Source organism: Parambassis ranga, chromosome 18 (assembly GCF_900634625.1).
Source record: "Parambassis ranga chromosome 18, fParRan2.1, whole genome shotgun sequence".
In the NCBI taxonomy this organism is placed as follows: Eukaryota; Metazoa; Chordata; class Actinopteri; family Ambassidae; genus Parambassis; species Parambassis ranga.
Window position 1 is genome coordinate 9636277 of NC_041038.1, and position 12311 is coordinate 9648587.

General features: G+C 41.6%; 1 protein-coding gene across 5 annotated transcripts in view; it reads left to right on the forward strand.

The window, feature by feature from the left end:
• arap2 (ArfGAP with RhoGAP domain, ankyrin repeat and PH domain 2) overlaps window positions 1-12311 on the forward strand; it is a 106623-nt gene that overhangs the window by 62412 nt on the left and 31900 nt on the right. For all 5 annotated transcript variants that reach the window (XM_028428758.1, XM_028428760.1, XM_028428759.1 and 2 more), the window contains 2 exons: window positions 2188-2313; window positions 10745-10889. In XM_028428758.1, the coding sequence (XP_028284559.1) occupies window positions 2188-2313; window positions 10745-10889 (271 nt within the window). The remainder of the gene's footprint in view (window positions 1-2187; window positions 2314-10744; window positions 10890-12311) is intronic.

Consider the following 12311-nt stretch of genomic DNA (forward strand, 5'->3'; position numbering starts at 1 on the left):
GCGTGATATTTTAATGAATTGATACTTTACTGTATAAAGAGAGATATTATAATACACACATGGACACAATTAATTAGTCTGACATAATGAGTCCACACACAGACATACACTGAGAATAAAAAGCTGTCCTGTTAAACGAACGGATTGTTTTTCTCTGTGGAACGATGTGCACTTGTGAGACGAGGCGTCAGTAAAGGGGTGGAAATGTCACTTCAATTAAATGCGGTTTCAATTAAAGTTATTTTACCTTGCCTGATGAGAGAGCTTGGAGGTAGGCAAGATAAAAATCTGAAAGATACTGCCAAGGCTCTGGCAGAAAATTGAACCCCAGAATTGAAGCTAATTGAATTTGAGAATGATAAGGTTGAATGTGGGGAACTCTTAAAGCCAGCGAGAGGAAAAAAGAGGCTTCTAATTTAAATGGACGAAGATGAAGCGAGGACAGGGTGTAAAGCTCATTTTGAACAGATGCAGAACATGGAGGCACGTGCCTTGAAATTCTCTCTGAACACCTTATCTTTAACTTTGCAGGAGAGTGACCATGTGACAAAGTCACGGCTACATAAACAGCAGCTTGTATAATCATGTTTTATGCTACTTGTGGGAAAAAAGAGGATAATACTGTCCTGCTTTATTGATGCCTATGGGAAAACACTCTCTCCACACACAGATCAGAGCAGGAGGGTCAAGAATAGCAATCATGACACTGGCGGGGGTTCATTGTGTTGCTGAAGTGTGCTTCAGTTGGTGAGGAGGAAACGTACCTGTGCTGATGCAGAAACTCATGTTTCTTTCTGTAGACTGAAGGCCTTTTTCACTCAGGTGCTTTATGTGGAATAACAGAGGGAGAGAATGTGAGAGTCACATCTGGGATTAGTGCTATCTTAATCTAAAACATTTCCACATTCCAAATCCAAATTGATTTTTTCTTGCAGCAGCACTGTGGGATATCAGCTATGATTGACATGTGATGGAAGCATGGACAGCTTAATAGATAATATCTAGATGTATGCTGGTGCTGCTGCAGTAATATAGACCAATGGGAAACATCTTCGTTGTATGAACCCAAAGGTTATGTATATGATAAGTGTCATGTTAGTTTAATAGTGTATTAAATCATGCTATAACCAAGGGGACTGAGGGACGGAGCTCCACCGCAGACCTCCACATTAAACAGTCCAAGAAGTAATGTTTACAGTGTTGCTGTTTATGTGCTGTCACACCATCAGGCCCATTGATTGTTTAGAATAGATTTTGCCTTAACCCTTTCACTGCTATAATTATAACAGTTCGCCTTTTTTTTTTTTAAATGATTCTGTCAGAAAATTTTCTTTGTATTATGTTACCTGTTTTTCTTGACAGATGAAATCTAACTTTCTAAAGCTGCCACATATTTGTTATTATGTTATAAATGCTCAGAACAGTGTGTAATAATAAGAAAAGTTAAAAAAACGGATTTGAATTTCTATACTATATAACTATAAATGTGCAGCAACAAGACAACAATAAGATTACAAAAATTAAACTCAAACAATTTTACATCAACTCTCCTACTCTCCACAGAGCTCCCACCCCTGGCAACTAAGCAATTTGGTCATTACCGTAATGAATGTAAGCCATTTCTCAGCTTTCAGAATCTGTTGAGATTTTTTCAATAGTGCAAACATAACCAGAGCTACGGTAGTTTAAACAGAGCATGTCAATTTCTGTCACCGGCGACAGCTCCATTTTAGGAGGGTAATACTAAAAAATGTCAGTTTTTAATTGCATTATCATGGTACCTAACCTTGAACCAATGCAACTCAGGGCTCCCAAGCTATCCAAAACCCTCCTAAAAATCTCCTCTGATGTTCTCTGATTGTGCTTAGCTGTAGTAGCCACACATGCTGTGCTAGCAGCTAGCTAGCAAGTTATTACATTTTTTTCTTCTTCTTCTTTCTAATGGGGGCAGGCAGAATTAAAGTGCATTGCCACCACATGCTGTGACAAGGTGGGAACAGAAAGGGATAATGAAAAAGGTCATCAACTTAGAATAAATGTCAATTGCAACACAGTTGCATAACCCATATGATGGGTTGATAAGAGTGTTAATTATAAAAAAAAACACAGATATGAAAGTGAAGGAGTATTCTGCCATTGAAACCATTCCATTCCCTTGCTCATCCCCTGTGTCCCCTCTCTTTGTAGATTTCCCCAGACTGGATCAGTGGTCAGAGAACACCTCCCTGTCTGACACGTCCCTCTTCATGGATGGCTTCCTCTACATCTCCTCCGGCTCTGCCAAGACGACGCTGGATCGGCGCGGAAGAGATGGTAAATGCCATTTTCGCAAAACCACCAACACCACCACCACCACCACCACCACCAGGCCCCCTAGCAAGGCCAATCAATCCATCAATCCATCAATCCATGTGTAAGCAATTTAAACTGCGCGTTTGTCAGAGGTCTCCTCCAGTTAAGCGTTGATCGATCAATCAGTGTCAGACTGTCAGTTGTCAAACTGCCAATCGTTTAATCCGTACAGCAAACAGTCCAGTCAAAACGATCAATGAATCTGTCTTTCAAACGCGTTCTGCGTGGCTCCTCTGGGAATTCTTGTCAGACAGAAGGATGTTAGATGACCCAGCAGTGAATGCTCTGCGGAAGCTTGGGGCAGATTAGGGTCAGCTGGAAAACATGAAAATGAAATCCAAGAATTTTGATGCGGTTCCTGATGCATGTGCCTGAGATGCCTCCTACGAAACTTTTGAATTCTCTTTCCTTTGTCTCCCAAGGCAGTTTAAAACTTTTAATCAGGCTCCATTTCCCACTGAAACACCTCAGCTGCTGCTTCTGCACCTCCTGCTCTTCTATGGCCCCCCCACTTCTCCAAACAGCTGGAGCATTTCAGGGGCCCATGGGTAATTAGGAGAAGGAGCCGGCTTTGGGTATCGCCTCCGGGGATGTGGGGTTATTGGGAAGGTGGAGGAGTAGGATGAGGAATTTGGAGGTGGGGGGTATGGAGGAGAAAGCGTTACCTGCCACTTGAATAAGCTGAGCGTCCTTCATGTTCGGCAAGACATCCATCTCTACTTCCATCACCACACACACACACACTCCGCTCTCATTGGTGGTTGTACACGCTGGCTAATGAACACAGCCGAGGTCTGGGAAATTGGCCCTTAGAGGAGATGGAGGGAAAATTTATCCGAGTATCTCTTGAAAATCTCATTATCTGTACAAATGAAATTCATTTTTACTTCATTTGTTAAAGGATCATTCCAGTGTATTCCGACTTGGTTCTTAATTTCATATTTTTCGGGAGTAATGTGCTCATCAAAGAAACTTGGGGTCGAGGTGACCTCAATGCAACGAAAACCGATAGGTCAAGAAACCTGAGTGGTTAAATGTCAGATTTTCAATCAGCCTGAACGTGAGGGAAAGTAAAAGGGAATCTAAAATCTTCTAATAAATACAAAAATGAAATGAAATTATACTTTGAGGCTGCAGTAATAGCAATTTCAATGAAGCAGAAGCAGCCTATGAACTCAAGAGTAACACAAGACAGTTTTAACATCATAAATGAGTCCTTTTCATAAATGTTTTTGTCAATACATGATACGACAGAAAATACAGTCAATATTTAAATAGACACTAAAGCTGAATTCATCATCTTTTGCTAATCTGTCTTTCTTGTAAAATAAAATGAGTTTTGTGTCCTCTAATGCCCGGTTTACACTGTGCGACTTTGGGCTGTCGCAGACCAAAGACGAGCATCGTAGGAGAATCGTGGAGATATCTTTGGTCGTGGTTTTAAATCGGTGGTCTTACGTCGCACTGTGTGACAGGTTCCACGATGGCCGTTGTCAGCGTCTTGCGACCAAAGACAAGCTGAGATAAAATTCTAGTGGTGTCAGAAATTTAGGATGACTGACTCACAGTGTGATGGCTGCTACGACCTGTCACCCCGCATCCACGTCGTCCTCCTCCTCGCATGTTGACGTACGACGTAACCTGCGATCTCCTGCGATTCAGTAAATGGTCTTCGTACAAGCTGCACGCATCAAACTTGGCGATTGTACCAAAGTTTATTAGATTCACGTCGCATAGTGTGTCATGCAATGGTCTTATTAGATCGCTAAAAATCGCACAGTGTAGAAAGGCCATAAGGGGGAACTTTAGTCCACTGTAAACATGTTTTTTTTCCAGTGTGAAAGATTTAGTATTTTATTACAGTTTAGAATTGCAGTCAAAGAAAAAAAGAACTCCTCGCTTCCCTTAAAATAGGCTGTTGTTATGACAGAGTGTGGTTTGTTCCCTGACAGCGAGCGGCTCAAATGGAGTAATGCTACAGGTGTCCATTTTGTTGAAAGCCATTTTAGTCACTGTTGTGCATTTTGTACCACTTACACACACACACACACACACTGCGCTCTGTTCCAGCGCTCTCTTCCCTTCCCCCCAGATAAGTGCTCGTAATATTTCGGCCAATAAATACCTTGTTATTTCATCTATTATGGAGAGCCAGTATGGGTTTGACTTCTGTGCTTTAATGGCGCTTTAACTGCAGCCGCTGCTGTTGAAAAATTCAGAAGGGTTGGGTTTAAAAAACTCAATGTGTTCCAAGTTCTTCAATCATAAGGAAGTGCTGTCAGGACTATTTGAGCACAGTGGGGGGGATGAGGTATTTTTGAATGTACTCCAGGATGCCTTTAGCTCCGAGGCTAATGGTTTGATGGTCTATAGATGCACCCGCGTGCTCAATAATTCATCGGTTGTTCTCACAGCTTAATAAAAGCACTCGCGGTGTTTTAAACTTTTTTATTATTATTATTATTTTGTCTGAACAGGACTTAGGCTTTTGTGCTTGGTGCTGATGGGAAACTAAACAACATAAATTAATTTGGCAAGCAATTTTGGTAATAGCTTTGACAGTGGTGGCACACAAACACAATGTTCTGCTCTTAGCATTCAGTCTAGATGCTGCTGCTGCTGCTAATATAGATTAGCTTGTTGTTTTATTTATTGCTTAAAGCACAAATTGAAGTGGCGACGCACCACCACTTCACTTCCTGTTTGCTGGAAATGATGTCCTCTCCTCTCCCTTTGAATGGGCAGTGCGAGAATGACTCATGCTGCTCGTGCATTTAGGAGTGTGTACTCGCTTTGTGTACGTCTCGTGTGTGTGTGTGTAAGAGGTGAATGAGAGTCAGTTATTGTCTGAAATGGTGAGTGGCAGGAGGGAAACGGCACCCCTAATTTCTGATTAGTGCGCTCTTTTTCCCTCATCAGCCATGCTCTGTTTTTGCCTGCAGCAGTAACTCACTACTGCCAGAATGCAGTGGTGGAGGGGAGGCTATATGATCAGGTTTTATCCTCCTTATGCTTAGTGTTAAATGATGAGTAGTGTTTTGTGTGAATTACTTTCCTTTGTTTATATGACTGCGCCTCCGCTTTACCTAAACCAGTGAGTAGTGCTGTTGCTACAGCCAGAAATACATGTCAGAGTTGTGTGTGTGTGTGTTTTTTTTCCTTCCTTTATCTTATGCCATATCTGTCCATTCCTCCCTGTAATGAAGTGGGCTGTAATTCTGGCACAGACAGATCGTTCAGATCCCTTCAGTTTCTCGATTTCCATTTCCAGCCCCCCTGACAAGCTGTCCAGCAGATGTCTTCATCACAGATATTTTAGTCTGATGGCAAGATAGGCAGAAGATTGGTGGAAAAAGGAGGAGGAGGAGGAGGAAGAGGTGGTGGTGGTGGTGGTAGTGGTGGGGGAAGAGAGGGCCACAGCCTGCTAATTTGATTCATACTGCAGCGTATCTCTGTGCGATGTTGATGAAAAGTTTAAGCGCGGTTACAAAAAAAAACTTTAGAGTAAACATATTGTTCTATGGCTAACTCAATGAACAGTAACGTGGTTTAATTGCCTTGTTGATAAGTTAATCCAGCATTTTATGAGGTGATAAAGTGTAAGAAAACAAGATAGACGTTCCACATTGTAGATTTGAAGGCCTTTCTTCCTCTACGCAGGGAGCTCTCTTGACGTACAAGCTAATTGGCCCAATTTAGCTGGTGGAGGCATGTACCACGCTTGGCTTCCGCTAGCGTCGTCTCTGGCGGCCTGGTTGTGGACTCCCACGGAGAACGGCTGGGCCACAGGGCCGCTGCTTCGTGTATGTGCGGAACAGCTGGCAATGGACGCAGCTGCTTGATTGTAAATCAAGCACTATTGTTTCCCCTATTGTGCTGCCGCTCGTGCAGAAACTAGTGGTGTCCCACCCGCTAAGGAAAATACTGAAGCACAAAGAAAGAAAGAAGAAGGAAGATGCTCGTGATTGGGCATCCAAAACAGCATTCGCTGCTGTATTAGGAAGTCACTTGTGCCACAAATTCCAATGCATCCGAATAACTGTTACATTCATGTGGGTAAAATACATGACAGCTTCACACCTGTTGTTCTCTATCAGTACAACTTCCTGCCTCTTTAAAATCTAATCTCACATCCTCATTAATCTACCAAATATGTTCATTCACAGTTCAAACCAGTCGTTCCCCTGCATGCGGCTCCTGTGTGAACACCTGCACCTGTGTTTGTGCTGGCCGTTATTATTAGGATAATTCCTCAAAAAACTGCTTTGTACGAGCAGGGATCCCACTCATGTGTCCACACATTATCTGGACCCACGATCCCACAGCAATTTACTTTACAGATTCACAGTGGGACTTTTAGTGTCTTTGTCCTTGGGAGTGGTGTGGAGGGGAAATTAAAAACATTTTCTGTAGATGGAAGATTTTAGTCCGACGTTCAGGGAGCTAGGATCTGCTTGGCACATCATAATGAGATCTATTAGTGTTTCAATATTCCCCAGAAGTCCACTTTATTTACGTAGTGGAAGGTTGAAACCTGTTGGGACTTTTTATGACCTTGACCAGGAGGTTCCCGATGTTTGGGCTTGTGTGCACTTAGAACACAGAAATGCTTCAGGAAACCCTTGCTACTGGATGTGTACTACAAGAGCTTAGGTGAATCTATGACTCTATGAATTTATAGGCCACATGGTACAGTGTTCTTGAGATTACCGTACCTTTTTTTCATCCTTTGGCTGGATATGCTTATACTCAGGTGCTACTTATATATTATTCTCTTCCACCTCCAGCTTGTCCACACTTTGCATTCAGAGCATAGGTGACGTGCACGTTCAAGGAATGTGTGCTTGCATCTGAAACCCAGACCTCACCTGGCAATAAGGAATTCTACTTTCTAATTGGTCGATAGGTCACTAATTCCAGACAGCTATATGAGTTGTCTGCCTTTGACTCATTTATAGGATAGTTTATAGGAATTTCTGTGCGGTGAAGCTAATGGTTTCTCTGCGTGAGAACTTGAAATGCATGTCTCTCTTAATGCATGAGACTTGAGAGACCTGCAGCCACACCACTTCAGTGATAAGAAATTCAAGAGGCAACACAACGCTAAAAACGTAGTGATTCACGTAGGCAGCCAAGCTCCCCCTTAGATCTTCTCCAATATGGATTTTTGGCTGGTGTGACCTGTAGTTTGCAAAATACGGTACTATAGTACCGTAGCACAGAACAGTTGCTAGCTGCTGTTAGCAGCAGAAATACTCAACTTTATCCCTTAAATTAATTTCTGCCATCTTGTTGGTGCCTGTATTTACCCTTGAGACAATTGGTACTTCTCCACTGGAAGAACCTGCAGGCTTTTTTTTTGCTTTATTAATGATTTATTATCAGTAATTATTATTAACAAGCTTGTGATGTCAGATGTAAAAAAAAAAAAAAAACATCATCAGGGTTTTTAGGGTTTGTGCACTTTCCAAGACGTTCACAATGACATTTTCCCAAATAGTTTTGTGTAACAGACCATGTAATGCACCCAAGAAACTGGTGAATCTAAACAGCTTGTTTTTATTCCAGTTAAACTCAATAACAGGAGCACTTGAACTTGCAAGCTTTGTTTGGTCTATATTATGGCAGTGATGAAGTGCTAAGAGGGATAAAAATAATGTAAATTCACCCAACAACACCACGTGCATGCCTGGAGTTCTCTCAGTGGAAAGTGCCAAGAACTGAACTCTTGTCACACCCAGATCTAGATACTCGAGTTCATACATGACATGAGTTATTAGCAGCATTGCAGGTTTCTAGCAGATCACGATAGCAACTGAAAAACAAGTGCACCTCTAATGACAAAAACAGATGAGTGAAGGTTTCAGATGTTTGGTTATTATACAATTAGAGGTGGAACTCAAAGAAGAAAAAGGAGAAATTACTGGGAAAAATAGCACAAAACAAACTTAACTACCCACAGCTGAAAAATGATGGACATGACATTTTCTGCAAAACCTCCGTGATTCAGGGACAGGTTGGAAACGAAAGTGAAAATCTTTGCCGTCACCAAGACAACACTATGTCTTGTCAGATAGATTGGATTGGTAATGGCTTTAAATACCAGACTCCCATCTTCCTCTCTGTCTCCCACACACACACACACACACACTGCTTCATGCACGGTCAGTTTCAAATAGAGATGATGAATCTTCAGCTGTAATTTTTTTCTTGAAGCAAAATAGGGTCAGAAGAACAGTATTATTTTTTTTAAATGCCACAGAAGGCAACTTGATATTAGTCATTTTGCAGTTTTTAAAGATGTTTGCAGAATCGTGTCCAAGTAAAAAGTAAACACAAAGAAAAAGTCAGAATTAGGCGATACAAGGGTGAATAGAGCATCCTCCATTCATTCCCATCCTTATCACATCCTCTTTTCTTTTAACAGCCAGTTGTAGACACTTCCTTTTTTATCGGAACTATATCTGTTCCTTCAGAAACATCACACACAGTTGGCAGAGGAACGCACAATTAGCATATTCATGAGACGAATACAGTGAAAACTTTGGAGTCGCAGGCGACTGGGGGGAGTTTGTTTTAGGGTGTGACGCTGTTTGTGTGTGTGTGTGTGTGTGTGTGTGTGTCGAACAAATAAAAAAACCAGATGGCACAGCGACTTTGAAAATCCAAAATTAGGTACGTTTTCATGAACTTCATGCTCATTGGCTATGTAAATCGCACAGTCAGACAGTCATGAAAGACAATGTTGTATGTTTTCCACTGAGATCATGTTTGTTGATTGAAACCTGGAGACTCTTAACAGCTTTAATTGTGAACGTGGGCGTGCCCTCGCCTGCTGTATATATTATACTATACAGCCTCCTCATACATGAGTTGTGGTGCCTAACGTTTGAATGTTTGTAGTCCTCTGTGTGTGCCAAAACCTCCTTTGATAATCTAGAAACAAAGGGCCATGGTCTACCAGTTGTTTTTGGACTAATTAGTGATGAATATGACATTTAGGTGTTGTGTTATCATGTTTGACTAGTTTGGCTTTCGATCAAAACAATATTTTTTTTTTAAGTTAACCACACTGGAGAAGATTCAGAGAGCTGCGACATCTGCCGCATACAGTTTCGTGTGTGAAAGTTGAAACGGCGTCTTATCTCTGAACTTTTAAACGATTTCTTGGGAATGCTGTCTCAGCTTGCAGAGAGTCATTAGCTGTGTTAAATAGAGCTGGAGTGGCGCTAATTGTTCACAAACCACTCACTCAAATTGGAGGCACTAATTAATGGCTTCTTCCGGCTCTACAAACAAAAGATGATTTGTTAAATTTTACCATTATGGCTCTGCAGTGGTAATCCAAAGCATGCACCAGTAGACATGTTGAAGGATGCGGTTACACACTCAGGTTAGTGTGTCAAGGTAGGAAGGTGTCTGTAATATATACACTACCGTTCAAAAGTTTGGGATCACTTGGAAATGTCTTTATTTATTTATTTATTTATTTTTTTTAATGAAGACAACATTAAAGTAATCAGACATACAGTCAGACATTGTTAATGTGGTAAATGACTATTCTAGTTAGAAAAGGCTGATTTTTAATGGAATATATACAATGGTATACAGAGGCCCTTTTCCAGCAGCCATCATTTCTATGTTCTAATGGTACATTGTGTTAGCTAATCGTGGTAAAAAGGCTAATTGATGATTAGAAAACCCCTGTGAAATGATGTTAGCACATCAGAATTGTTATGCTGATCATAGAAGCTATAGACCTGGCCTGGTGACCCCAAACTTTTGAACGGTAGTGTACATAGTGCTTCAAGTCTATCACAGTTGGTATGGTGTTTGTTGCACTTTCACTGTCATCCAGGAACATCTGGGTTCAAACTTCTGAGTCCCATTAACTAGGTGCGACCTTCATTTTTCCTGGTTCTGATCTGGCTTGGGCCATTCTGTGTGAAGATAAAATGGCAACCTGTTCAGGGTACCCTGCCTTTCCCCCATTGACAGCTGGGATGGGCTTCACCACCCCCCCTCAGTCCCTGTAGTACAGGACAAAGTGGGTTAAGAAAATGGATTGATGGATGGAGGAATGACGAGTAGCCTTTAGTGGCCCTCTAACCCTTTAAATAGCTTCACTCCTCTCTTTTCTTCTAAATGTAGCCATTGCCATACATATAGAAATAGAAATACTTTGAAGGTTTTGAAACTATGTTACATCTGTGTTGGTGGACTAGGGGTCACCAACAAAGCTCACACTGTTAGACAGCACTCACTTTAAACAGTCACATTAATGATTATGCTTGTCATGAAGAGGTTAATTCCCTGTGGAGACTTTTGGCATTGCATGTTAACAGTGTCCATCTCTGATGTGTGGATGATTGTTTTTACATATGTGCTTCAGACATGATGCGACGTTGGTGTACGTTGGAGGGCGGCTTCCTGAGTTACTACGAGAATGAGAAAAGCCCTTCGGCCATCGGTCGAGTGGACGTCACCGAAGTGGTTAGCCTGGCTGTTAGCAACACCGAGACGATAACTGGAGCAGGGTACGAACACACACATACACACACACACAATAACTGACCCTTTCCTCTTCATCCTGGAGACAGGGATTTTCAAAATAAAGTTCAAATTCCATCTTTAAGCTTCAGAGACAAAGTCAGCACATGTTTTCTAAACACCAGCAGGGCTTTGTTATATAAGCATCTGAATCCAGATCATTAACACATAAATTATACTTTGCAGGAGAACAGACAGGTTATAGGGCTCTCATGACACACACACACACACTCATTTGCATACACTAAATCATAATTTATATGATTGTTGAACTTGCTTTAAGCACAAAAAACAGCTTTAAATGATTTATTTCCCTTCACTGGCTGCATTATTTACTGTGCTTAGGCTCAGCCTGGTTGACCATAAACACACATGTGAAGAGAAGTTCCTGCATTGTTTCTGTGTCTCATCAGTATAATCCTGCATTGATTGTTCACTCTAACACGGCTTTATGATGGCTGTTATTTCCTGTTTATCTGTGTTTACTTTTACTGTTCACTGTCTTAAGTAAACTTCTTCTTGAAACAAAGTGAGAAAGAACAGATGTCCCGATCCTTCTCCTGCTCACACACTTCCCACTGCGTGTGTGTGTGTCTGTGTGCCTCAGTCTGATAATAGCTTATGATTAAAGCATAAGCCAAGTCCTTAATGATAGCAGCAGATGTTATGAAGAGGGGACAATGCTTTTATTTGTAAATATTATTTATACAGCCATTAGAAACACATCTGGCCAGCTGAAACTATGACCTCTCTAATCAACTTCACACACTCATAGCCAAGTTAGAGCGTGTGTGTGTGTGTGTGTGTGCAGGAGTTTTAGTGCGGCACATACATTTACAGTTACAGGTCACAGCGTCACCTCTGGAAAAGGCTATTATTTCTAACGCTCCTAATGGCCGAGAGTTTCACTAGATTAAACTCACTCCCTCTCACTTCTGCTAACTTCCAGCGTTTCCCAGCGCGCACCGAGAGAGAGCGGGGACGTCTCACCTCTTGACTGTCTGCCGCTCATGAATATTAATGTATGCAGATGACACACTCCCACCAGCAGCCTATCACCGCTCTACAGGAGGCCGTAGGTGTCGTTTCCATTAAACACAGCACATTTGGGTAATTTCATTCGTGGCAGAGGACACGGTGAATTACAGCGCAGGCTCCAAAACATACGTTTAGAAAAGTTGTATGATTATTACAAAGCCACTCCTGAGGATGTCGGTGGAAAGATACGTCTGCAATTTTTGGACTCATCTGCGCGTTTCGACAACTCTGACTTTTAGATTCCACTAAAATAAAATCTTTCATTTCTTTTTTGCTGCTTTTCGCACTGCTCTGTCCTTCTCTCTCACAATAGACAGAGTTTATAAAAGATGTTTACAAGGGATCAGAAGCTGACTTTGTCAGTGAGATTG